This window comes from Sciurus vulgaris (genome assembly GCF_902686455.1).
Source record: "Sciurus vulgaris genome assembly, chromosome: 1".
Lineage (NCBI taxonomy): Eukaryota > Metazoa > Chordata > Mammalia > Rodentia > Sciuridae > Sciurus > Sciurus vulgaris.
In genome coordinates, this window is record NC_136461.1 from 11483137 (window position 1) to 11510292 (window position 27156).

General features: G+C 59.9%; 1 protein-coding gene across 3 annotated transcripts; it reads right to left on the reverse strand.

Annotated features, from left to right (window-relative positions):
• Nucleotides 1-2349: 2349 nt before the first annotated feature.
• Nucleotides 2350-20306, reverse strand: ATP13A2 (ATPase cation transporting 13A2). 3 transcript variants are annotated; one of them, XM_079100626.1, is made up of 29 exons: nt 20148-20306; nt 14155-14249; nt 13886-14068; nt 13740-13798; nt 13470-13584; nt 13168-13247; nt 12100-12177; nt 11859-11928; nt 11139-11273; nt 10990-11056; nt 10783-10914; nt 9364-9519; nt 8777-8887; nt 8486-8532; nt 8213-8401; nt 6995-7201; nt 6471-6563; nt 6231-6390; nt 6014-6134; nt 5781-5905; nt 5022-5182; nt 4805-4921; nt 4631-4710; nt 4314-4466; nt 4138-4234; nt 3326-3549; nt 3099-3250; nt 2817-2912; nt 2350-2735 (listed from the first exon to the last, which is right to left on the reverse strand). In XM_079100626.1, the coding sequence occupies exons 1-29, from the start codon at nt 20155-20157 to the stop codon at nt 2638-2640; spliced, it is 3411 nt and encodes a 1136-aa protein (XP_078956752.1). In that variant the 5' UTR covers nt 20158-20306; the 3' UTR covers nt 2350-2637. The 3 variants fall into 3 exon arrangements, with proteins under 3 accessions (XP_078956752.1, XP_078956751.1, XP_078956753.1); XM_079100625.1 differs by having other exon boundaries at nt 2817-2986; XM_079100627.1 differs by lacking the exon at nt 2817-2912.
• Between the last annotated feature and the right edge of the window lie 6850 nt (nt 20307-27156).

Sequence of the window (27156 nt, forward strand, 5' to 3'; positions counted from 1 at the left end):
CCCGAGGCACGCTCTTCTAACCGGCATTCTGCTCAGCCCTGACCGAGCCCTGGTGTCCCGCTGGCTACGGGCCGGGAATATCCCCAAGGCGCGTCAGACTCACAAACATCCAACCCTCCCCCAGAATTGCCCCTGGAAGGTGTTCCCAGTCCCAGGGGCAGCCCCGGCTGTCCTTCCATTAACCAGAAGTCTCAGCCGGGCTTCCAATCCAGCGCCCAACCAATGCCCCTTCCTACTGTCCTTCCCCGCCCTGTCCTCTGTGCCATCACCTCTTGCCTGGATAGCCGATCTCTCATCTGAGGGATCTCTCATCCCTCCCACCTTGGCCATGGCCCCCTTGTACTGAAAGCCTTTCACCGGCTTCCCACAGTAACTTGGATGCTGACTTCCTGTGGCTTCCCAGGTCCCTGCCCTTCACTGTGGTCTGCCTTTTTCCCCTTCTGCCACTGGGCCTTTGCTCAAGCTGTTCTTTCTTCTTTCTTCTTTGCTTCTCCTCTAGGCCGGGGAGCCAGCCTCCCCCACAGGAGCCTCCTCTTTCTCCTCTGGACATGTTCTCACTACTCCGCTGCTTCCCGAGGCCTGGCTGCCCTGTGTCTTGTCCCCCTCCCCGTGAGCCGTCCTGGGCCCATGGAAGCACAGATGAAATCTGCCCCGCTCATCTTCAGTTTCTGCTCGCCGGGCACGAGCCAGGCTCAGAGCAGCAGGTCAGTGAACACTGGGAGAGAGGGCTGGTGGGGGGATGGGGGTCCTAGGTCCCCTGCCTCCGGGAGGCCTAGGCCTGAGCAGCAGTGGCAGTTGGGGTGAGCGGAAACACCCTGATGGAGACCCTGGCGACCCTGAAGGCCGATCCTATCCTGTTGGGCCCATCCTCCCACCTTCCCCTTAGCTCCTGTTAGGCAGGGACTAAATGCGTCCTGCCTGGCTTGTTCCCAGTGCTCCAGGGCTGGGTACCTATGCCCTGCCCCGTGTGCATTACAATGTAGCAGGGGATTCTGTCACCCGGACAGCAGAGGTCCCAGCCCTCCCTGGCTTCCCTTACCCCTTGGCTAGTCAGTCCCCACCCCTCCAAGGTAGGAGAGGAAACCCCCCACCAGTAACACTGCGCCCATGCCCACAGGCTGGGACCTGGGACTGTGCTTATCTGTCCCCGGATGGATTGTTATCTTAAGGGGAGGGGAGGCACTTGATCTCAGGCAGGCCTCTATGTCCACCCATCTCTCCTTAAACAGCATCTTCCAGCTGGGCACAGTGTTGCACCCCTGTAGCCCCAGCGACTTGAGATGCTGAGGCTGGAGGGTCACAAGTTCAAAGCCAGCCTCAGCAACTCAGTGAAGCTCTGAATAACTTAGTGAGACCCTAAAGGGGCTGGGGGTGTAGCTCAGAGGCTAAGCACTCCTGGGTTCAATCCCTGGTACCAAAACACAAAACAGAAACAAACGGCCAGGTGGCTCAGGGGCGGGGCGCTGGCCCAGCGTGGGTGCCATTCTCAGCACCCCACAAAAATCAATGAAGGCATTCTGTCCACACCCAACTACAAAAAAATCAAAAACAAAAACAAACCCAGCATCTTTCACCCTGAACTGCTGCTGGCTGGGCACTCGGCACAGTGCAGAAGACGGGCACGTGCCTGCCCGTCACCTCTCCATGCCCGCTCCTCCTTCCCGGCTGGACTCAACGTTCCAGCTCCCACTAGGGCAGGCCTGGGGACCGCACCAGGGGTTCCAGTAACGGGTCTGGCAGGGGCCTCTGGAAGGCAGGAAACGGCCTTTCTTTCCTGTTCGCCCTGCCCAGATGAGCCAGGCTCAGCTGCGTCTCCAGAGCAGAGGGGCTTGGCCAACGGCCCGCTGGTGGATGAGGTCAGACCCACCCACCCTCCCGGGGGACAGTGCGTGTTTCTGGCGGGGGGACCTGGGCTTGGAGCCTGGATTCTGTGAGGGAGGAGCTGGACCAGGATTACCACCAGGGATGTGGGGGCGGCAGGCGGGGAGGAACTGTCTGTCTCTCCTCTTCCCCCGCAGGAGGGCAGGCGGTCAAGAGCCTGCTGGAATCCTGAGCGCTGGCCCCGCTTCTATGACAAGACCTCTAAGACTCAGGTCCCTCGTCTGGAAAGTGGGGACAGCACCTGCTGCGGAGGAGTAAATGGAAACGTGCAAGGTGCTCAATGCGCACCAGCCCAGGCTGCACACAGAAGACCACTGTCGGGTGACAGGCAGGCCCAGCCAGGGCCGTCCAGTGTGATCTGGGCACAGAGGGGCTGCGCAGCTCCTCCCGGGCAGCAGGAAGGTCCACGGTGCTCAAGTGCGAGCCAGGCTTGGCCGAGCCAGGAAAACATCATTTCATTTGCTTTATTTGCTAAATGACAGCAGCTCCCGGTGGAGGTGGTGGCTGCTGTCTACACAGCATGGACTACAGTGGGGACAACAGTCAGCACTTCCGGGGGGGTGTAGGGAAGGCTGGGCCAGGCTCTCTTGCACAGGAGTGTGACAACAGCCAACCTCAGGGCTGTGGGAGGTGACGGTGGTGGCATCTCTAGAGACGGGTCCAGCTGGTGGCTCAGAGGCAGGGAAGTCCAGTGTCCAGCGCGCCCACGGCCCGCACTACCTCACGGCACCGGCAGCCAGTGGCGGCCAGGGCTGCTCAGCCAGCTCCCGCTCCAGCTGCTTGAAGCGCTTCTTGGAGGCCCGTTTGGGCCGGAGCCGTCGCAGGCAGGCAGGGAGGCACTGGTCCAGCACGCTCTGCAGGGGACAGGCGGGGTGTGAGCAGGCTGCCGGCCGAGCCCCACATCCCCCTAGCGCTGCAACCGGGGCGGGCCCCACCTCCAGCATGAAGGCCCCCACGAGGTTGAAGGCGACCAGGCCCAGCAGCAGCAGCTTGAAGCAGGTGTCCGCAATGTTCCTCAGTCCTAGTGGCCCCTGCAGGAGGCCGGGGACCAGGATGAGGCCCACCAGGACAGAGCCCAAGAGCACCAGGGCCACCAGGAAGGGCACTGGGGGTGGGGGAGTCTGTCAGCAAGGAGCCGTGCCCTGGACGCTCGCACCCACGCTCCCCTCGGGCCCGCCCGCTGCCCCGGCCGCACCCGCCCCACCCCGCAGCAGCACCGTTGGTGTAGAGCGGCCGGCGGAAGGGCGCCCCCTTGGACACGGCCGCGGCCAGGATGAGGTATTGGAAGCTGGACAGAGAGAAGACCACGGTGTTCTCATAGTTGGGCAGGTTGTCTGGCGCGGGCAACGTCTTGTTCAGAGGCACAAACCTGGGAGTTGGGGTCTGGTGAGTGTGGCGTGCAGGCGGCAGGGCGAGGCGGGGGAAGCCGCCCTGCTCCACTCACCATGGCTGGGCCACGGCCAGGAAGTAGCCCCCGAGCTGCACGCCAGCCACCAGGGCCACCTGCAGCAGCAAGCTGCTCAGCACGGGGACGCTGAGCAGCGCCCCTGGTGGCCGCGCCCGTCCCAGCGTCAGAGCTGGCCCCGTGCGGCTCATGAGGACCGCGATGGTGGTGGTGATGACCAGGTCGATGGCCAGGAACTGCACGTCCCCCAGGTTGGTGTTGATCTGTGGCAGAGGAGGGAGGGCAGAGGGGCTGCTGAGATCTGGCCTGGCCCAGCCCTGGGGCAGCCCCAGTGACAGGGACAGGAAAGGCAAAAGCCCTCCCGTCCCAGGGGCCAGTGTTTGCCCAGCCATAGGGAAGCTCTGGCCTGGGGAGGCACAGGCCCCCGTCAGACGCGGGGGCACTGTCCTGCCCTCGGTCTGACCTACACCTGAGGGAGGCCTGGGCTCTGCCATGTGGCTCCCAGCCGTCGGGGGGACGTGGGGACGGACACAGGTCCGGGGTCTGCACTGCCCCATGCACCTGTACTCCCGGGGCAGCAGGGCGTGCACGGCTGCCATCTGCGGCAGTCAAGACCCCTGCCCCACTCCTGCCTGGGCTCTGCCTGTCTCCCCTGCAGACAGGAGCTCCCGGAATTAGGGGCAGGTTGTTAGCACACGATAGGGCTACCATGGGTGAGGCCCTACTGTGTGCTGGGCCCTGTGCCCAAGACTTCCATCTTGCTTCAGTCTCACTGCCTGACTGGGTGGAAGAGGCAGAGCCAGTTCCAGAATGTGCGGTTCCCAGCTGCTGTGCCCCGGGGCGGCGCTCACCGTGTAGAGGATCAGGACCGAGATGAACTGGGTTAGGCTGTACAGGGCCATGTACTTGAAGACGCTGAAGGACGTGTCCAGGGAACAGCGGCCTTCCCTAGGTAGCAGGCCCGGGCATGAGGGCAGGCCGGCGGGCAGGGTGGGCCTCACACCGCCCACCAGCCCTGCTGCCTCACCTGATGACCATGGGCACGCACTCGATACTGGCCACACTCGAGGTGAAGGGCGAGACGACGGAGGCCTCGGCCTGGGAGAGTGAGATGCCCACGTCGGCCGCCTTCAGCGCCCCGCAGTCGTTGGCGCCGTCCCCGCACATGCCTACACAGTACCTGACGGGGAGGGTGTGTTGTGAGGGCACCTCTTCCCTCTGCCAAGGGCTGAGCAGTGCCCACCGGTGCCCACAGTGGCTGACACAGCAGACCCAGGAGGGCTGCCGGTGCCTGAGACGGCAGCTCAGGGACCCCGCAGGCTGAGCCCCCCGCCTGGCACTCACTGAAGCCTCTGCAGCTCGCACACCAGCTCCGTCTTCTGCTCAGGGGCCATGCGGGCGAAGACGGTGCCCTGTACCAGGACCTGGAGCGCAGCGAGGGCAGGGCTGAGGCAGCCGTCGGGGGCGAGAGCAGGGCCGAGCGGCAGGAGTGGGTGGCCAGGCTCAGGGCAGCCCTACCTTGGGCAGCAGCTGGGGGAAGTGCTTCCTGAGAACATCAAAGGTGGACCCGCCAAGGGCCAGGTGGCTGGGCCGGGGCTCTGGCTCCACAGTGTAGCTTGCAGCCTGGACAGGATCCTGGGGGCCCAGGAAGCTCGGCTGAGCTCCCCTGTCCCCCAGAGAGCTGGGACCTGGGTCGGGTGCCACAGCCGGGGTTGTGGTGAGGGGTCGGCCTTACCCTAGCCCCGTTCGCGGCTGCGGAGGGCTCCACGGGCAGGAACTGCAGGGAGGCGGGCTGCCCCCGCTCAGGGCGGGTAGCGTGGATGATGACCAGGTGCTCCTGGGGACCCACCATGCCACAGCTCTGGGCCACAGTGACCGCTGTCTGCAGGTTGTCCCCTGGTGGGAGCAGGGCAAAGTCAAAGTCTAGTGCTGACCAGGGGCCACCCTCACCCTGACCCCCAGGTCTGCAGGTCAGCCACGCCGCTGGCTCTGTTTCCTCATCAGAACTAGGCACTGAGGGGCTTGATGGAAGGGGACTGGGCTTGGGTCCCACAGGCTTGTGGAACAGCGTGTGGGTGTGGGCACAGTGACAGCCGGGTGCCCAGGGCCGAGCTGCTGCCGTCTCCCCCACTTAGAATCTCCTCTGCCCATGAGCCTGGCACAAGCTTTGAGGCCAACACCATCACCCCCGCTTCTCAGAGGTGGAAACTGGAATTCAGAGGTCACCCAGCAGGTGAGCAGCTGGGCTGGAGCCCACACTGTCTGACACCACACCTGGGCTCCCAGGAGGTCATTCCACTGAGCCTCAGTTTTCTCATCTGTGAAGTGGGGGTGGCAGTTACATTTGTGAGCAATACTGTGAAGAGCCACGAAATGTTTCAAGATGGCCTGGCCCCAGAAAGATGCCCCAGGAGTGGGCATTGGGCACCTCTTCCTTCTGCCAAGAACTGAGCAGATTCTCCCCTCCGAAGCCAGGCCCTGCGGGCCACGGTACCTGTCACCATGACAGTGCGGATGTGTGTTCTCCGCAGAGCCTGGATAACTGGCGTCGTCTGTGGCTTGAGCAAGTTCCTCATGACCAGCAGCCCCAGGAGGCTCAACTCCTGCTCCACGGCGTCCCTGGGCGTTGGGAGGACAAGGTCAGAGGTCACAGGGTGGCCCACACCCCTTCCTAGTCACTGGCAGGGGCGTCTTCCCTGGCTTGGACGCCCACTCAGACGGGCCCACCTCGTCAGCTGCTGAGCGGCCTCCAGGCTGGGTGCAATGGGCAGGGACTTGCTGGCCAGGGCCACGACGCGGTAGCCAGCGCTGGTGTAGGTCTGCAGCAACTGGGTGAAGTCGGCGGGCACTGCGGGAGAGGGTGGGTCACGGGGACAGAGCAGGGCACAGGCAGAGGCTGGAAGCCCAGCCCGCTCTGTGCCAAGGCCCAACCTGTCCCCTTTACCCGTCTCAGGGCTGCAGAGTCCTGCCACTAGCTCTGGGGAGCCTTTGACGTAGGCCTCGGGCTGAGTGGCCCCTGGCCAGGCCACCACCACGTCCATCCGCTGCAGAGCTGAAGAGAAGGGGAAGCGGCAGAGGACACTCACTGGCACTGGGGGCTCCTCCTGCAGGGTAGGGGGCAGTGAGGGGCTGGCTCTGGAGCCCAGCCCTGGGCCCCAGGCCACACGGTCACCCCCCAGCTCACCGGTCCCTGCAGCTGGGAATCCTCAGGTGGCCTCATCACTGCCAAGACCTGCGTCCCCAGTGCCGAGTCTGCTGCCGGCCCCTCCTCCAGGACCTGGGAGGCAAGCAGAGAAGGCTGGCACCTAGGGGCTTCGCCCATCGAGACAGGCAGCAGGGGAGACTGGAGTCAGACTCAGGGGAGACTTCCTTCACAGGAGACGGTGGTGCAGGAGTTAAGAGGATGGGCTTTGGAGCATGGGCATGGGTAGACTCAAATTCAAACTCTGGCTCTGTTGCCTCTAAGTTGTCAGGTGACCCCAACAAGTTATTCCAAATCTCCATTGGCCTGTTGGCCCCCTAGAAGGCAGGTCTTAGGTGTGCCTGCTGGGGCTCGGGGAGGAACAAGAGACAGGCCAGCATGCAGCCAGCCCTCCGCATAAGGCCCTGCCAGTACCACCCACGGGAGAGATAGAGAGCACCCGAGGGACCGGGCGTGAGGACGAGGGGGGACGCAGGCCCAACTGCCCTGGGGCATGGCCTCCTCACCCAGCCAGTAGACTCCACCATCTTGAGGTCCATGGGGTCGCCCACTGGGGTGCCCTGGAGTTGACTGAGGGCATGGCAGGTGGCCAGTGCTCGGAGCAGGGGCCCCATGGGCAGGCGGCGGGGCTCGGGGACCAGCGGCAGGAAGGCCTGCTCCTTCAGGGGCACCACCCCCATCACGTCCAAGCCATCTTCGGTGAGGGTGCCTGTCTGCGGGGGACAGCGAAGAGTCCTGGGATACACTGTGCCCGCTGAGGTGGCACAGTCTGGGCAGTCCCATGGGAACCCAGGAAGCCAGAACTGAAGACACGGAGCCCTTTCTTGCCCCAGGGTCTCTGCTGGGGCCGCCCTGGCCCTTGGCTCTCCGCCTGGCGTTTCCTCCCAGAAGCCTCCCCCGTAACTGTCCAGAATCAAGGAGGACAGGCAGGCCTTGCCAGGGGTGCCTGCAGGTGGCTTCTCTGCTTCCCCACCTGCTCACAGGACCAGAGGAGCAGCTGGCCACAGGCAGCACTCCATGTATTTGTGCGTGCCCACCCTTGCCCTGCCAGAGTCCACCTGCCCAGCTGCAGGCCCGGCTCCTTCACCAGCCTGGGCCTGTGCGCATCTGATCATGCTCCCCACTTAGGTTTCGGCCCCCGACACCCTTGGAACCGTGTCTGACCTGCTGCCTCTGCTGACCAGGTGCTGCCCACCTGGTCTCGCCACTGCTCACTGTGCCCAAGTTTACTGTCCGCCTGCCCCTCATGCTGCTCCCACCTTGGGGTCTCTGCCCTTGCCCATCTCCTGCCGGCCCCTCCCCCCAGTGAGGCCACGCACACCATGCTGGGAGGACCCTTCCTCCAGCGCCCTCTCTGGAGCTGCCCCGTTCACCCCCCATCAGGTACCCACATGCTCCCTCCCCGAGCCTCCGGCCCTCGGTGTCTGCTTTGCTGGCTCTTATTCTGGTGGGGACACCAGAATAAGTCTGTGAGGATGTCTGTGCTGGTCACTGCTGGACCCCAGGCACACAGTAGGTCCTCAATGGATCCCAAACAGTGAGTAAATGATTCGGGCATTCCATCTAATAGACCATGGCTGGGGAGGTGGAGCTGGGTGGGCCCGGGGGCCCCTGATGCGTCCACCGTGATGGGACCTGGCGTCAGGCAGGCTGTGCCCTGATGCCGCTGCACCAGGTGAGGAGGCCTGGCTGACTCTGGGCCCCCAATCGAGCCCCCAGCCCACCTTGTCGAAGCACACCAGCCGCAGCTTGCCCCCCAGGTTGATGCGCAGCGGGTGGATGCAGAAGATGCCTTGTGCCCGCAGCCGGCTCTGGGCGTAGAGTGTGCACACAGTCATGGCAGCCGGCAGGGCGGGTGGCACTACCACCGTCACCAGGTCCAGAGCCCGGATCACAATCTCGTTCACAGGTACCTGGCAGGAGTCTCTGTGAACACTGAGGGCAGGCCCGGTGGACAGCCGGCCAGCCCCGCCCAGCCCGGCCCAGGCCGCGCTTACCCGGTTGCGGTGGAGGATGAAGATGCTGTAGATGGTGCCGAGCAGAGCTGGGGGCGGGAGTGGGGTTTCAGGGTTCTGTGGCTGGGGATGGGAACCCAGGCACCACCGCCAGCCACGCCCCAGCACTTTTTATTTTTTATCTTGAGACAGGGTCTCCCTAAGTTGCTAAGGCTGGCTTTGAAATTATGATCCTCCTGCCTCAGCCTCCCGACTGGCTGGATTTCAGGCATGTGCCACTGCACCATGCAGGTAAGTGGGGCACAGCAGGGTGGGGTGCAGGGCCACACTCACCCAGCACAGAGAGGGCAGTCACGAACTTCATGCTGTGCTTGTAGAACTTGAAGTTGATGGGCCGCGGATGCAAGATGGAGCTCACCAGGCCCCCTTTAGCCGTGCAGAACCCTGGGGAGAGGCAGGGAAGCCAAGGCTGGAGAACTCAGCGGGCAGGCCTCCCGACCTCCCATCCCCGTTTCACCCTGGGGTGCTGAGGTGGGATGCTCACAGGCCTGGCCCGGCCTCCTATGGGTTTTGAGGTTTTTTGTGGTTAAGATTGAACCCAAGGACGCTCTGCCACTGAGCCACATCCCCAGCCCTTTTTATTTTTTAGACAGGGTCTCATTAAGTTGCTGAGGCTGGCCTTGAACTTCCCATCTTCCTGCCTCGAACTCTGGAGTCGCTGGGAGGCATAAGACACGGTGGACTCCCTCCTGCTTGCCACGCCCCACCCCCTGCAGCATTCGCCACCCTGCCGGCTGCGGTGGACTGCAGCAGGGCAGTGCAGAGCGGGTGTGGGGTCGGGCCCAGGGTCCTGCCCTGCCTGTGTCACCTCTCCTCCCAGGCGCTTAGCCCAGTTTTCGTCCCCACCTCCAGGTGTGTACCTGTTCGGGTCACCACCGCCAGGACCTGGGGTCCCACATAGGCCCGGGCCTGCAAGATGAGGGTCCCACAGAAGAGTGTGTGCCGCCGATGCGTCTCTGGGCAGTAGGGTCGGGGTCCCTCGGGCAGGGCCGTTTTCAGCACTGGCACACTCTCCCCTGGGGAGGGCGCGCTGTGAGCCCACAGAGGGCCCTCGGGCCATCCCCTCCCCCACAGAACAGGAACCGCGCGCAGTTGCTGCCTCAGCCCTGGGTCTCACTGACTCTGTACCCAGGTGTGAAATCACAGTCCCATTTTATAGAGAAGGACGCTGAGGCTGGGAGAGGACAGAAGATGTGAAGACGCGCAGGGCCAGGTCCCAGGAACCAGCTCTGGGGGGTGGCGGGCCTGTGGGGCGCACCCTGTACCGAGGGCGGGGGCCTCTCTCCCGTCGGGACTTTTCTCACAAGCGCGTGTCAGCTTTGTGACTCAGATCAACAGGGTGACTTAGGCAGGGGTGTGCCACGACCGCCACAGAGCGCTGGGAGGCTGCCTGGCAGAGTGGCAGTCCCTTACTGAATGCCTGGGAGCATCTACTGTGTGCAGGTTTCCGGGAGGGACTTGGGGACAACCCAGGCCCTGGCTCTGTCCCCTAAGAGGTAGGCGGAGGAGACAGGTGTGGACGGCTGGAGAAGGCCAACCGAGGGTGCCGCTCCTAACAATCCCCATGGCCAACAGGACTCCAGCCAGAACAACTCCTTGGCAAAAGTCACCACGCCGCGGTTTTTAACAAACTCTGTCTGGTGTCCGCCACCAAGACCTGACGCGTTGCAGAGAGAAAAATCCCCAAGCTTATTAAGAGACACGCAGGACGAGGCCACCGTGGCTGCACCGTCTGTGCTGCAAACTCGTATCCGACACTCGTCGCTGCGGCCCAGGTTACCTGGTCACGACCCGCCCGCACTGCAGCCTCTGGGTGGCAAGCACAAGTGCCCAGAACGAGCGTCACTCAGGAGCACAAAGCACACCAACGTGATCTCACGCCGTAAACAAAAGGGGCGAGCAGGTTCCGCAAATGCTGAGCCAGGCTGGAAGGACACCGAGCCCTTCGCATCCCGCCCTGGGAGCGGGTGGTGAGCGGGACCCCCACCCGTCCGTGCGCCATGTTCTCCCAGGTGCCTTGGGGTCCACAGGCCCTGAAGGTGGACATTTCTTCACACACACTGGGAGCTTAACTGTGCGCCTCCTGTCCAGGGGTGACCGTTCCCCTTTTATAGGACGGGAAACAGGTTAAGCCATGAGCCCAGGGTGGGGGGTCAGCAAGTGGCAAAGCCAGGATGTTACTTAAAGAAAAAGGAAAAGAAACCTCAAGCAAACTCGTGACCCCGGCAGAGGCTGGGTGACCGGGAGGGGGGCTGGGGCCGGGCTGGGGCCGGGCTGACCTGTCAGGGAGCTCTCGTTGACCATGCACTCGCCAGCCACCAGGGCGGCATCACAGGGTACCAGCCCGCCCTCCGGGGGCAGCACCAGGCAGTCTCCGGGCACCAGCTGGCTGGAGTCCACCCATTCCTCCTCTGCGGGCAGGTAGAAGCTCAGCAGGGCCGCCGCTCCGGTCGCCGCCAGCCCCCCGCCAGGCCCTGGCTCCTCACCTCCTCCAGGCCGGCACACGCGCACCCGCACGGACAGCTTGACCATGTCCCTCAGCGTCTGGCTTTGCTGTGGGCACGGGGGCAGGAGGTGGGTGGGTGGAGGCCCCGTGGGGACTACCTGCCGCCCCTGCCTGCCTCCCACCACTCACCTTTCTGGTCTTGTAGAGCGACAGGCAGATGGAGACGCTGGAGATGAGGAAGATGCACAGCGCGTACCAGTAGTAGCGGTCGGCCAACCACAGGGCGATGCTGAAGGCCTGGAACCCGTAGTAGGGGTTCAGTGCCTGGCGGGGGCATGAGGCAGCATGAGGACCGGGCCCCCAGGGCAGCCTGGCCAGAGGCCAGGGAGCAGAAGGCCCGGGGGGGCACAGGAGGGCCAAGGGGCAGGCTGCCATTTCTATCAGCGTTCCGGAGCCTGCCTGAGAGTCAGAGGCGGGAGGGTCACACTTTCCTCTAGGCGTCCAGGTCACGGGCCTGCCTTTGTCCCCGAGTGACCCTGACTACGTCCTGCCCCTGCTCAGAGTTTGGCCTCCTCCTGTTGAGCAGAGGAGCCTGGTCTTACAGGGCTGCTGGAGAATGAGACGGTCACCCATGGAAGGCGCCAGGGGCCAGGGCACAGCCTGGCACGGGGCAGCTGCTCCCCGGGGCATCTATCTCCTGTCCCCCCACAGGCGGCCCCACCGTCAGCCCAAGCCTTGGGTGCAACCTCTAGTCCTTGACCTGGCGTCTTGCCAGCTGAGCTGACCGCAGTCTGAGGGGACCAAGAAGGGGACAACTGGTCGGGTCTGCCACCGTCAAGTGGCGGGCGGAGGCAAGCCCTGGGTCAAGGACGCCCAGCACCTGTCGCGAGGGCCCCGCGACAGCCCTACCTCATCCAGCAGGAGCTGTGGGTAGGACTTGACAGGTATGCTGATCACGTTGGGGCCGTACATGGTCTTCCTGGAAGAGGCGGGGGCTGGCTGTCATGAGGGGCTGTGGCCGCCGGGCCCTCCTGGGGTCACACAGCTCCCCATTTTATACTAGGGAAGCCAAGCCCCCAGGAAGGCAGGTGAGCAGGGCAGGGAGGGCAAGGCAGGGCCCAGCTCGGGGCTCTGGCCCAGCAGCACCCACCTCACGGTCTGCTCCTGGGGGCTGAGGCCAGCGCGAGCACGGTGGATGTCGTCACAGGTGCGGCCACGGTCTAGCAGGCTGGACGGGGTGGGGAAAGGACCCTCGTGTGGGTGACAGCCGAGCTCTGCACCTCCCTCCCCAACAGGCTCGGGACTTGGGACTCCAGGCCCTTACTGAGCCCCTCTGTCACACTGGGCGCCTGGGAAGGAGCTCCCCCAGGGACTCTGGGCTCAGTGGGCCCTGTTCCTCTGACGGGGCCTCCAGCATCTCACCAAGGAAGGACAACGAGAGGTGACGGAGTGTTCATGGTGACTAGAGCAACTAGTACTCAGTGACAAGCACCATCTAAACGGATACCTTAAGCGAGTCACCTAACTTACGAGCCCCAATCTTGTCATCAGCAGAATAGGGACAGTGACAAGGCTGTGGGCAGGTCACGTGACGGTGGGAGTGCAGAGCGCTGGGAAGTGCCGGCACCCCACGCAGCACACATGCCCTGAGCCCCCTGCTGTCCCTGTGGCGTGGCCTGGCGGCTCCTTGCAAACACCTGTCCTCACGTGAGGACACCTGGCCCCAATGGCCCCGAGCGTGGCAGTGTGCTCCCAGGTGCAGCCATGATCCAAAATGGTCGGGAGCTGATGGGCGAGTGTCCCCGCTCCCTCCCTCCTTGGGGGACAGCACCCCAGGGTGCGTGCTCTACACTGGCTGGAAGAAATCCCCAGAGGTGCCTGAGGGGCCACAGCCCGACGACATCCCCTCCCAGCGCCACCTGGGATCACCGTTTAGATCACTCCCTGCCCAAGCCTCATCTTGGGCTGTGCTTCCCAGAGACTCAAATTAGGACCTGCTGGCAGGTGGGGACAGGACCCCAAGCGGATTGTGAGTCCAGGGCCCCCAGTCAGGTTCACAGCAGTGGCCAGATGTGGTGTGGAGCTTTACATACACTTCACCTTCAAATGGCCCAGGAGGCTGGGGTCACTTCCTCCCAAGGCCCAGAGAGGCTCGGTAACTTTCCCAAGGTTTCCCTGGGGAGCAGAGGCACCCAGACTGCACTGGCCTGGCTCCCACCTGACTTGGTAGAAGGCTTGCTGGGTCTCCATCCAGACATAGCGCTGGCCCTGGAACAGGTAGTACCGCAGCACCCGAGTCTGGCGGGAGAGAGGCAGGGTAGGAGGCGGCCCTGGTTCCATGGGGCGAGGGAGGGCAGATGGGCCAGGAACACAGGCAGGAGAGGCCGGGCAGGAGGTGGCACCCCTGGTGTGGGACCACAGAATCAGGAGAACATGGAGCCCCACCTCCCACCGAACAGTTCAAGAAACTGAGGCCCGGAGAGGGGAGAGGACTCGTCCAGAAGCCAGCTGTCCACTCACCGCTTCCTGCTGCCTGTGGAGTGGAGTGGTGTCCTTCCATGTCCCCTCTGGCGCTGCCCCCACAGCCACCTGGCTCCGCCCATCCTCTGCCTGGGCCTGGGGGGGCAGCTCCAGGCTGCGGAGGAGCTGGGGGTTACTCTGCAGCTCGGAGCTGTCCCCAGACCTCCCCAAACCAGAGCCCGCGTCCCCTGCTGGGAGGGAGGCATCAGAGCCTTGTGGGAGGGCGCAGAGGAGGTGGGGGCTCCTGGAAGGGCCCCGGGGCTGCCTCACCTGCCCTCGCCCATGGCCTCGGTCCGCACCTGGACGGTGAAGAGCTGCCGGGAGCTATCCTGGAACAGAGGCGGGGCTCAGCCTGGACAGGCCCCGCCCCGCCCGAGGACCCCCTGCCCCGTGTCCCGCCGGCCCTCGGCGCTCACCTCTTTGTCTCTTATTTCGATGACGAGTGTTTCGGCGCGGGCCAGGTTGCAGGGCTGGAAGCGCAGGCGCACCCCCCACAAGGGCTTCCAGCGGAACAGCAGCAAAGGGATCCCCGCCAGCATCCAGACCACCACGTGATAGCCGATGACTCTCCACGGACTGCCACAGTAGCCGCTGAGCCTCTGCAGGCCGAGAGGCGGGCTGAGGCCAGCGCGGCGCCAGGCGGGGCGGCCCCTGCCCCTGCCCTGCCCGCTGCCCCGGCACCTACCACGGATGAAACTGAGGAGCTGAGGGGATCGATTGATGTCTCTATCGTCAGGGTCCCGTAGCCGGTGGGCGTGCTGCCCACGAGAGGGCTGCTGTCTGTGGGCGGAAAGGAGAGGGTCTTTGAGGGCTCTTCTGCGACACTGGGGATGTGACCTAGGGCCCCATCGCCCAGCGGCACCCAGGCCTCCTCTTCCTTCTGTAAATGGACAAGCTGTTTTAGGATTGCCCGATAAATCCAGTGGCCCCGGTCTTCCAGGGCCTGCCACCGGCTGTTCTGCAGGGGTTTTTTGGGTACCCGGGATTAACTCAGGGGAATTCGACCTCTGAACCACACCCAGCCCTTTTTTGTATCTTACACAGAGACAGGGTCTGAGTTGCTTCGCGGCTCACTTTTGCTGAGGCTGGTTTTGAATTTGCAATCCTCCTGCCTCAGCCTCCCAAGCTGTGGAATTACAGGGGTGGCACCTGTCCTTTTTGTTTTTGGTGGTGGGGACTGAACCCAGGGCCCGTGCACGCGAGGTGAGCAGTCGACCAGCTGAGATACATCCCAGCCCGTTTGTTCTGAGTTGGCGTCTTATTTCCTCCTGTGCAGGCCACCTCCAAAGGACGTGACCCGGAACAGGAGGATGGGCCTGCTGAGTCTCTGAGCTCTGAGGGCCAGCTGTTAGCCTGTTGGAACTCAGTGTCCCTCTTTCCATCCTCATCTGCCCCACCCAGAGGGCGGGGTCAGGGCACATTCTCATTTGGTCCTGGTGTCCAGTAAAGGCCTGGAGTAGCAGACAGGAGTCGGGACTGATGTGGGGCAAACAGGCTGCCACTGCAATTCTCTCCTGCCTCCCCCGCGGACGAGCTGTGCTCTCAGCAGAGCAGGTGGGCCCTGGGTGTTCTGCACCCCAAGAGGCTGGGCCTCTCTCCGTGCTGACCCCTGAAGGACCTGGGAGACACGTGGATGTTGGGCTCCTCCCCAGACCTGCAGGATCGGTTCCTCAGCAGGGTGGGGCGGTGCTGGGCGGCTGCCCACTTCACAAGGGCTTCTGGAAAGTTCCTTAAGGGGTTGGGAAAGCCAGGCAGGTGTGGGGCTCCCCCTCAACCTGAACTCCTCCAATCTGAGCCCTCCTAAGTTTCTATGAACAAGCTCAGAGTGTGCCAAACAGCTGCCAGGGTCCCAGTGTGCCCAGCCTCTCAGCTGGTCTGTCCCCACACCCTTGGGCTGCTGTAGCTTCCTGAGCCCAGCAAATAATCCGAAGAGGGGTTGAAGGTGGGGCTGAAAGGTACAGCACTCGCTGAGCACGCCTGAGACCCTCGATCCTTGTCGGTGTGCGTGCCCGCGTGCACACACACGTCAAGCTAGCCAACATTCCCCAAGGACTCAGCAGATGCGGGGCTCTGCTCCTGGTCCCATCTACATGGTTAACACAATAACCCTGCCAGGCAACCATGATTATCACTCCCATTTTGTACAATAGTAGAGGGTCAGAGAAGTTAAGTAACTTGTCAGAGATCACTCAGCAGTTTCATGGTAATTGCAGGACACGAGCCCAGGCAGGCTGACTCCCAAGCTGGGGTTTTCTGGTTTTGTTTTTTAATTAAACAAGGGGTTTATTTGTCTGATGAAAGGAGAAGTCTGGGTGTTGGTAACCCTGGGCTGGTGCAGCAGTGAGGAACCTGGCTCCTTCCTCGTCCTGCCTGCGGCTGCAGATCTGCACTCACCAGCCGGGGCAGGGGTGTCTGGGGGACATTTCACTTGGCTCATTGCCAGAATGGGGTCGCAGACCCCCAGCTGTGAAGCCAGCTGGCCAGGATGGGGGTCAGCTCTCATCTGAGGTGGTGGGGGGCCGGAAAGTGAGGGCAGGCTGGGCTTTGACCGGCGCCTCTGAGTCTGGTCCAGCCGCCTGGCTGCTCGCCTCTCCCTGGAGCCTGAGGTTCAGGGTCGAAACAAGCACCCCTCGCTCACCCGCCAGCGTTCGGAACCCCCGAGAAGCAGTGAGGGTGGCTAACGGAGATTCAAAGTGCTGCTTCTTTTGGGACTGCGGCACCCGAGCCCGTGGATAGGTCTGCTTGAGATTCACCTCCCAGACTTGCCCTCGGCACTGCTGCGCCACCTGGGCTCACCCCAGCAGTCCAGAAGGCTGTCCTCCTGGACTGAAGGTACAAGCCACCACCGTGGTGGGAGGACAGAAGGGCTGCTCACAGCCTCCGAGCCTCTGCGAATCTCCCCTCCTGGCAAGACCCTGTGGTGGACACTGGCACAGGGGCCCACCTGGAAGGGAGTAGCTGGGCAGTCAGTGCCTGATGGGGCTCTGGGGCCCACGGGGGTGCCATCAGAGAGCAGGACACGGCACGGAGCCTCCGAGCCTCTTTCAAAGGATGACTCAGAAACGGAGGGAACCACAGCCCCACCTGCGGCGCCCAGGCCCTCTCCCAGCGCCGGTGACTCAGAGCAAGTGCAGCGATGCCAGCTCCAGGGAGAGGCTGGTCTCCAGGGTGAACACACACACACACACACACACACACACCAACGCACGCACGCAGGGGGCGGCAGAGAAGCGCTCCATTTCCTTCCCTTCCCCATTTGCAGACAAGGAGCAGCTGGGGCTCTGCTCTCCGGGGGGGGGCCTGGGGTGGAGCCTGGGTGGGGAGGGGGGCACTCAGAACAGGTGTCTGCAGTGCAGGGCCTGCAGGGCCTCGGCCACCAGCAAGCCACAGCCTTTTCTTGCCTCTGTTGGGACGGCTGGTCCCAACTGGGCTTTGCCACAGCTCTTGATGCCCCTGAGACCAGCTCCAGAGTGGTGCAGGGCTGTGCTCCATGGCTCTGTGGGACGGGGCAAGAGTGCCTCAGGTCGCCAGGGCGCAGCGCAGCTTCATGCATCTAGTCCTCCTCCCCACGGCCTGGAGGTGCTGCGTCTGGGACACGAAGCCCCAGGGGCAAGGCCTCACATCTCCATGAGCATTTGCATCATAAACTATGCTCCTGGGGCCAGGTGAGGTGGCCCATGCCCGTGATCCCAGCAACGCAGGAGGCCGAGCAGGAGGATCCCAAAGTTCAGGTCAGCAGGGGCAATTTAGTGGGGCCCTAAAGAAACTTAGTGAGACCCTGCATCAAAATAAAAAATAAAAAGGGCTGGAGAAGTGGCTCAGTGGTAGGGTCCCATCCCGGTGGCTAAATGGATATATAAATTGTGCTCTTGGCTCCAGTCAAGCAAGCTGTGTTTCATAAGGCAGGTGCCTTGGCATCTCTGGCCTTCCATTTCCCATCTCTAGGTGACAATCCCAGAGACCCTGTGTGCAACTAGTACACAGGAGAAGCAAGAGTAGTCACCAAAGCAGGTGCCTGAGGTTCCTGAGGCCTGACAGGTGGTTGCTCCCTGCCCAGGGCGTGTGGCTTCTTCTCTGGCCCACTTCCCAGGCAGACCTTCCCTTCCCATCGCCCAGGCTGAAACCCACAGCTGTGCCCCAGGACTGTTCGCCGCTCCTCCCTGAGCCTGAAACCCTCAAGCCATCAGGTGCAGCGATCCCAGGTGCGATCCCAGGCGCGAAGGGAAGCGGCTTGCTGATCAGACTCCATTCCGCACAGGCCCTTGGCTGGGCCTCCTAAGTGCGTCACAAATGAGAACCCTGAGCCTGCCACAGGCAGCCTGTCCAGGGACGGTCCTGAAGCGGGAAGCCCACACTGTCCACCTGCTGCCAGCCTCGCCCACGGCCTTGCACGGGCTCTCCCAGGTCCTGCTCACGCCAGGGTTGGTAAACACTGAGTGAATGCAGAATGCACCCTGCAGACATGGCAGAGCCTGAGGCCAGGTGCCAGGAGCCACGTGTCCACGTCCACCCAGCCCTGGGTCAGTCTGCTCCAACCTCTTCCTAAAGGGCCTTTCCGATCCTTCCCTCTGGGAAGTTCTTCCTCTGTCTATCCCATGCCCACCATTTCACCAGGATGCTTCCTCCTCAACCTTGGGAAATGGGTGGGGAGAGACTGCGGGAGACGGAAGTCATATCTGTGGAACCCTACGGGGTCCTGGCAAGGGTCAAGCCCAGGGCACGCTGTCAGGCAGGACACCTGTCAAAAATGGAGTTGGCCTGTTCATCCCTCTTCACAGCCAGCAGCTCAGAGGCTCACAGGAGGTGTCTGAGCTCTTGCCAGTTCAGGCCAGCCCAGCGCGGGCCCTGCAGCCTGGGTGGGTGAGAACTGTCCAGGGCGACCACATCTCAGTGCTTGTGATGCAGTGGCCGTGGCTCACGGTCTCCACATAACCCTAAGCGGGGACCAGCATCATCCCCCTTTTATAGTTGGGGAAACTGAGGAACAGGGTTCCTTGCCCAGGGTCATATAACGTGAAAGGGAGAAGGTGGAAATGTGGATCTGAACGAATACATTCTTCTTTTAGTTCATCTTCAATGGAAAATATAGATTAGAACGTCCATTTAATGTGGTGGCGCATGCCTGTCATCCCAGCAGCTCAGGAAGCTGAAGCAGGAGGACTGTAAGTTCAAAGCCAGCCTCGGCAACTTAGCAAGGCCCTAAGCAACTTAGTGAGACTCTGTCTCCAAATGAAATACAAAAAGGGCTGGGGATGTGGCTCAGTGGGTAAGTGTCCCTGGGTTTAATCCCTATTTAAAATGAGGCCTGGGGCTGGAGGTAGCTCAGTAGAGAAGCACTTGCCTAGCACACCCAAGGCCCTCGGTTCAACACCCAGCACCACAAAAAAATTTAAAAAAGAATGAGGGGCTGGGATTGTAGCTCGGTGGCGGAGTGCTTGCCTTACACGTGTGAGGCCCTGGGTTTGATCCTCAGCACGATGTAAAAATAAGTAAATAAAATAAAGGTATGTGTCCATCTACAACTAAAAATATTTGCACAATCACAGAGGGCTGGGGACTCGAACCTGGGTCTCCAGCATGAGAGTCAGGCACTCTACCACATGAGCTCTATGGCCAGACCTTACAACTAAAAATATTAAGAAAAAAATGAGAGAGAGAATGAGACCCAGAGATGTTGACTAACAGGTACAAAGTCATGCAGACGGGTGGCCAAGCCTGGCCAGGGTCTGAGCTCACAGCCTGGGGCAATGACGCCAGCTCTGTAGAGCAGAGGGGCTGGAGTCAAAACCATCTGGGAACCTCTCATTTCCTGCGGAAGTCTCGGCTTCCTGCTGATGACTTGGCACCCGGCCAGGCGGCTGCCTCCCACCTCGCTGTGGTTCCCCTGTGGCCTGGAGCCCCTGTCCTCGCCTGGTATCTGGGTCTGGAGTCCCGGGGCCATCTTTCCTGGATTCTCCTCTCCTCTCGCAGTGCTGGGGATGGAACCAGGGCCTTGCGTGCGGGGCAGGAGCTCCACCACTGGGCCGCACCCCAGCCCTTCCTTCCCCTTCCTCACCTGGATGCCCTCCAGGCTGTGGACTGTGGAGGACACGGACAGAGGCAGGCTGCGGGGGCTGCAGCTGCGGCCCTCTGGACAGGAGAGGTCCGTGAGCCTCATTCTCAGCAGGTGGAATTGGGCTCTGATGCCGGGATGGGGAGCTTGGAGGGTGTGGTCCTGGGGGGCCTGAGGCAGGGGATCTGGAGTGGTGTTTGTGCCCCCAAGACACTCAGCCAGTCCCCGAGGAGACCTGCCTTCCCGGGCCATTCATTCAGGGCAGAGGGGTACCTGCCCGGAGGCCCCGAGGGCCCCGGGTGGCGCACCACTTTCCCCACCGGGACACTGTCACTCGGGCTGGGATGCAAGTCAGTGGAAGGGGTCGCGCGCCCAGGGCCCCCAGGACCGTGGCACCCCGCCACGGTGTAGGAGAGGGGGCCAGCCGGCCGTCGCGGCGCCATCCCGGGCTCCGCCTCGCGGGGCAGGGTGTCTGTAGAGGGGAGGGGGCCGAGATCTCCGCCCCGGGCCGCTCCCCCGGCTCGCAACCCCGCGGCGCGGGATGTCGCCGCCCCCGCCCCCGGGAGATGCGGCGCGGGGCGGGCCCGGGGCCGCGCGGGGCGGGCGCGAGCGGGGCGGGCACCCACCTGCGCTCATGTCGGCTCCTCGCGCTCATCGCCGGCCGCGGCGTGCGCAAGGCCCCGGCGGGGCGCGGTGCTGGCGGCGCGGGCTGGGCGCGGGCGGCGCGGGACGCGAAGGCACCTGCGGGCGCGGCGGCGGCGCGGCTCTGAGCTGCCGCAGTCGGTCTGCGGCCGCCAAGCCCCGCCCCGCCCCGCCCCTGCGGCCCGCGTCCGCCCGCGCCGCGCCTGGGCTGCCGGGACTTGTAGTCCCAGCGCGCCTCCGCCGGGCGCACGCTCGGGGGTCTCCGGAGGCAGGGCGGCCCCCAGGCGGACGCACCTTCCCGGCTGCACACCGCAGTGGTCAGTGCTCACCGACTCAGCGTGCTGGTTCACGCTGGCCTCCACCTCTTCCAGGGCGCGCGACCACGGGCAAGTCACTTAACCTCTCAGGGCCTCATTTCCTAACCTGTAGGATGACAGTGACGTCAGCCATGCTTGCATATTGTGAAGATCAGACAAGAACATGCATGTAGAACCCTTGGAACAGTGTGGCACTGCTGGACCAATGTCAAGGATAGAAGGAACACACACCTGCTGACTCCCAGGGGCAGATACGACCAGGAAAATACACCCAGATGCGGGAAGACGCTGTGATGGCACATGGGAGGCCTAGAGAACGCCAGCGAGATGGCGGAGGTATACCCCAAGCCTAGAAGCCTGGAGGCGTGACCCACAGACACACCTGCACCGGTGGCATGCAGGAAGACTTGAAAAACACTGGAGATGTCATGCTTGAACACATTGGAGCATTGGAGCTCACTGCCCCAGAGTGACAGGTACAGAAACAGTATTCCTCTGACTCCAGGGTCAATGGCCTCTGTACTAGATCCATCCGTCTCTTGTCCAATTTGAATTTATGGAGTGTCATGCACAGTTCTAGGGTTGGGAACATCAGGTGAACCAACAGACACAACCCTGTCTCTATGGTGCCTACCGAGCACTGGGAAGCAGCCCAAGGCAAGCAAAGCAACACTCCAACAATAACCTATTGTGGAAAGTACTAGAAGGATGCAGAGCTGTGGTGGTTGGAGATGGTAGGGTGCAGGAGGCCTTGGCAGCAAGAGCTACATGAACATTGGGTACTGGAATGCTCACTGGCAGAACTTATAGGTGGACAGGATGGGATGTGGAGGTGCAGAAATGTGTGGAATCAAAGATGTGCCCCTGGCGAGGTGGCCTGTAATCCCAGCGACTCAGGAGGCTGAGGCAGGATTGCAAGTTGGAAGTCAGCCCAGGCAACTTAGGCCCTAAGCAACTTGGTGAGACCGTGTCTCAAAATAAAAAATTAAAAAGCTGGGAGTGTGACTTAGTGGTAATGCACTCCTGGGTTTGATCCTCTGTACCAAAAAAAAAAAAAAAAAAAAAAAATGTACCCCAAAATGTTGACCTGAGCTGCTGGGGACAGTAGAGTCATTTTCTGAGCCGGGGCACGCTGCTGGTGGAGCAGGTTGGAGGGTCCATTATTACTATTATTATTATTTTTGCAATGCTGGGGATTGAACCCAGGGCCTTGTGCATGCAAGGCAAGCACTCTACCAACTGAGCTGTATCCCCAGCCCTAGGAAGGCCCATTTCTGCTGACCACCTGGGCATGGTGCTATCTTCACTAAGCCAGGATATAAAACTTTTTTCACCAGCAGGTGACACTTCCAGTGGGGACGGGGTGCTGAACTTCTCAGAGCCTCCGTGTCCTCCCACCAGGGCTTAGCCCAACACCCAGAAGGTTACTTAACCAGCGAACCCAGACTTCCGGGGCAGCAGGAGGGTGGGGTTGGGAATGGCTCGCTGAGGTGGCCTTGCCAAGAGACAGTGGCTCAGTGGCAAGGGGCTGGCCCCAGGCATCAGAAAGACCTGGGTGCATTGGTTGCTTTCTCAAAAAAGTCCCTTTCCCTTTCCGAGCCTCTCCTGCCCTGTGAAATGGCAGCCTTTGGGAGGATGAAATGAGATAACAGATGCTCCGGAGGTCAGGTGCTTTCTTTCGATCCCGGGTCTGGGTTAGAAGCTTCCCAGAAGCAGGGAGCATGGGCTCTGCCTTGTAAGGTTGCTCCCCATGTTCTCTCTGCTGCCAAGGCCGCCTGACATCCTGAGCCATCTGGGAAGGCGCTATACCTGCAGCTGAGTCCATTTCCTGAATGGGGCAGGAGGCCAGGGAAGCTCCCTTCCAAACCACAGAGGATGTGGGTCCTGCCATCTGCAGGGGTTACCTCTGAGGATGTGGCTCTGGCTGTGTGGCCGTCCAGGCGGTCTATGGGCCGGGCTCTCCTCCCAGATAACCAAAGCTGAAATGTTTCAGTTCTGAGTGGGCCGGGACTGACTGAGCAGCTTCCTTGCGGACTGGAACCCTCTTGGGGACCTGAGTGGAGCACACAGGCCACTTGCTCCAAGATGCAAAAGGCTGAGAAATCACAATGTGGGCCAGTTCATTCCAGTGCGTTGTGTTACTTCTTGATTTCTCTAGTTTCACTAGGTTTTTGCAACCAAAGGGGATTTTCTCACCTGGTGACAAACCCCATGGTAAGATTACTGGTGTTATACACTAAAAGGCAGTTGCAGCAATTTTGTCTTTTTTTGGTTGTTGTTGTTGTTACAGACACTTTACTACTGAGCTACCTCCCCAGCTGTCTTTTTTGAGTCAGGGTCTTGCTAAGTTGCTGAGGGTCTCGCTAAATTGCCAGCTTGCTAACTAGTGACCTTCATGTTTCGGCCTCAGCAGTCTTGCTCAGAAACACCATCCTCGACGTTGCCGATTTCATCAGAAATACACCAACTTCAGTCCCAGAGGGTGCGGTTTAATCATGTGTCATCTTCACGGTGTATCAGATACCCTTCACGCAGTAGGCGTTTAAGGAAAATGGCAAATTGAGTTTTGGGGAGCATGTGCTCTGTTGCAGACAAGACGCTTTTATATTTGTTCTTTAGACTTCAGCCACTCATGAGAAGTGAATGCTGTTAATTCCCATTCTACAGGTAGCAAGAGAGAGGCACAGACATTCAAGGACTTAGCCTCAGACCAGGTGAGAGAGGGCTGGCTCGGAGGAATCCCAGGCACCCTGCACTGTGCTTTGGTAAACAGAGGCGCACTGCGCAGAGCACACATGCCAAAATGCTCTTCTCCGTCAGGTCTGCAGCTGCAGTAGAAGTCTCTGTGACCCTTGAAATGGAACATTTGCCTCCAATTTAATGAAAGATTAAATAAGCAGTAAAGTGTCTGTTGATAACATTCCAATTTAGCTCAAATTCAAATGGAGTGAGAGAGACCTACGGGCCAGCATGACATCGGATGAGGCTGATCTGCGGTGGCGGCTCCCAAGCCACAGCCAGCGAGCGCGTCAGCAGCAGGTGTCAGGTCTGCCATGAAGGCACTCGTGAGAACTCCTTTAGAGATTAGGAGCAAAGTCAAATTGTCCACGAATCCAAGGAATGTGCCCTTCCTGGCTGACGGAAATCCGTGAGGTCTGCACTGGGAGATCCACGTAGATGGCTGGTGGGTTTGTCCCAGGGAACTTACTTGTCCTCACTCTGGGACGTGAAGTTTGAGCACCTGCTTGTGAATGGTGGTCATACAGAGATGAGAATTCTGAGGTGCTGTAGGCAAGGACCAAGGCTCTGCGAAGTCTTTTTTCTTGGGGTGCTTGGAATGGAACCCCAGGGCCTTGTGCTTGCTAAGCACGGGTCCACCGAGCCACCCCGCCTCCTCTAAATTTCAACATGCCTTTCTCATTTATGACCTTGGTTCTAGTTGGCAGGAAACAACCCCGTGCATCTTCACTGGAGCACCACTTTCCTCAAGCCTGCGATTAGTGATTTGAGAGCCAGAAATTAGGATTAGCCAGCTTTAGGATTCATTCTCCCTGAGTCAGACGTTTTCTTAGCCACCCAGCTCGTGAGCTCATGATGTGAGAAGCCTTTGTTTCTGGCAGGACCTGGGCTTCCTGCTGGCGCTTAAATCAAAGTAGCCTTGGGTTATTCATGCTTTTTTTTTTTTTTATATTGGGGCTCAAACCCAGAGATGTTTTACCAGGAAGCTGCATTCCCAGCCTCCCCTTTTCTTTTTCTTCTTCTTTTTTTTTGATGTTGTTGGATCTTTATTTTATTGATTTATTTCTATGTTGTGCTGAGACTGGAACCCAGTGCCTCACACATTAGGCAAGTGCTCTACCACCAAGCCGCAACCCCAGCCCCTTCCCAGCCCTTTTTAGTTTTTATTTTGAGACTGGTCCTCACTAAGTTACTGAAGCTGGCCTCAAACTTGTGATCCTCCTGCCTCAGCCTTCCTTAAGCTTTGGGTTACTTGGAAGAGTGAAAACAGGAACTCGGGAGAAAACGCATTAGTAAGCACACAGAGCTTTTTCTTTTTCTGGCGCTGAGTGAGAATAGGTAGCTGATGGTCAATCAAGGCAAGGGGCCTCAGTTAAGGTTTTGTTTTTCAGATGCAAAGATCATTCCATGGGGTTAACCTGAGGAGACATTCCAGCCAACTCCTTTGTCCTGGGGCAGGGAAAAAACGGAAGTGCCAGAGGTCCTGTGGAAATTTCAGTCAAGTTCAAACTCCAGGGCTTAAAGGATGACCTTGACACTTCTAATACCTGTTAGCATGGATTTTGATCAGTGTTCCCACCCGGAAGCTGTGCAAGTCCCAGGGTCAGCCCCTTTAGGTGGGAACCAGCGATCGGTTCCCCCCTTGCTTTGCAGTTCTTTTCTTCTATATTAAGTAAATCCAATAAACGTGTTCACTCTTGCCTTCTGTTATTGTTTGTGGATTTTGTTCTTCAAATTTGCTAGACAAGAATCCAGAAAGAAATAGGTGAAGCAGAAAATGGAGTTCCATTTCAAACCCTGGTTTGGGTACTAGGGATTGAATCTAAGGCCTCCTCCGCGTCAGCTGGGCAAGCGCTCTACCACTAAGCTACACCCCGGCCCTAGTTCTGTGAGCTTAATCGGCTTTTCTGACCCTAGAATCTGCAACACTTCATTCTGTAAAATAAAGTGTTTTAATGAGTTGAGCAGATGTTAGTTTTATAGACAGAAAAGGACCGAAGAAATTGGAAACAAAAAAATAAAAAGCAGATTGGTTATTTCAAAGTTACTTTCCTTGTAAGGAAGGGCTAGGGCCAAGGAGACAGAACAGGCCAATAACCGACTGGTACCATCAGGTTACCTTTTCGTTGTTGCTTTCACAAGGATCAGGCACAGGGGACTTCACTCTCCTGCCAACTGGGACTGACCTGTGGAACATTTGGCTCCCTTTCTAATCCCATTTCCCAGCTACTTGGGCTAGCTGATGTGGAACTCTGGGGTGAGTGACTCCATTTTGATTTCCAGACTGGTCTTTTGGGACTGACTCCAGAACAAGGGTCTCCTGTTGTTTTTAAGGCAGGGGCTGAGTTAAGCAGTAGCTAAGGTAGTAAATACATTTTACACAAACACATTTATTAGCGCCAGAGTCCCTTACATGTTGCAGAGTGAAAATAGAAAGCATGGGCCCAGCATGGGGGCACGCACCTGCAATCCCAGTGACTCCTGGGCTGCAGCAGGAGGATCCAAGCGTGAGGCCAGCCTGGGAAACTTACCGAGGATGGGGATACAGCTCAGTGGTAGAGTGCCCCTGGGCTCAAGCCTTAGTACTGGGAAAAAAGAACTACCACGTGGCTGAAAGCTTGTCCGAGTGCCAATTCAATTATGAGGATATGGTTTTGAGAAAAAGGAAAAAGAAGTTTTATTGCTTTGCTAACAAAGGAGAAACACAGGAGACTCCAGTCCCAGAGGCTGTGATTCTAGGGGAACAGAGTGATTCAAAGGCTACATACATCCCACGTGTTCCTGAGGTTAGGGAGGAGAGACGATGATCAGGGAGAAGAAAAAATACATGTCAGGGTTTTTTTTTTTTTTTTTTTTGTACCAGGGATTGAACCCAGGGGCTCTTACCCAATAAGCCACATCCTCAGCCCTTAAGACAGGGTCTCACTGAGTTGCTTGGGCCTTGGTAAGTTGCTGAGGCTGGACTTGAAATCGAGATCTTTCTGCCTCAGTCTCCCAAGCCACTGGGATCAAAGACGTTCGCCACCATGCCTGGCAAAACCTGTCAGCTTTACAGAAGCGGGGCTATGTTCAAGCATAAAATGGACCTTTTTTTTTTTCAGTATTTGAGATGTTGGGGATTGCACCTAGGGCCTTACATGCTAGGCAGGCACCCTCCCACTGAGCTACGTCCCCAGTCCTGTTGAGACAGGGTCTCACCAAGTTGCTGAGCCTGCTTTGAGCTTGTGATCCTGCTTCAGCCTCCCGAGTTGCTGGGATTACAGGTGTGCGCCACTGTGCCTGGCCCCCGTACTCTATGTTGGAAGGGAGAGTTTCATGTCGGCCACAAATTTGTTATAACATGAACACCTGGAAGAAAACATTCAACTGTCAAAGGGGATGGGACTGGAGCTTGGAAGGGCTTCTCTTTCCTTTTATTTTGCATTGCTTTCCAGTGCCTGCTTTTGACCTGTGGGTAAGTGCCAGAGCCTGAACAGCTGTGTGGGGAACTGATGTTTGCAGTGGGCACACCTGTGAACTAACCAAGTCAGCTCACGTGGGTCACAGCTCTGCCCTGGAGGAATCTTAAACCTTGCTTCCAGCGCCAGAGACGGACCGGGATTTGGTTCTCAAGACCCCTCATACTGAAAGCCGCAGCAGGTGGGATGCTGTGCACATTGACTGCACTCAAACTGGCCCAATGGGCAAGGCGAGCCACAGGACTCCCCTTTCACTCTCACAGATGGGAAAACAGAGTAGCAAGGAGGCGGAGCAACTCATCCAAGGTGCGTGGCAGAGCTGCAACAGCTGCACCTGGTTTCCACCACCCCAGAAAGGGCGTGCACCAAGCTCCATCCGCCCCGGGGCTCAGGTCTGGAGCCCAGGGTCTTCTCTTCAAGGACGAGGGCCAAGGCACTTTTAGCCTCAGCGGTCCCTAAATGAGCAAGCTCTTCGTTAA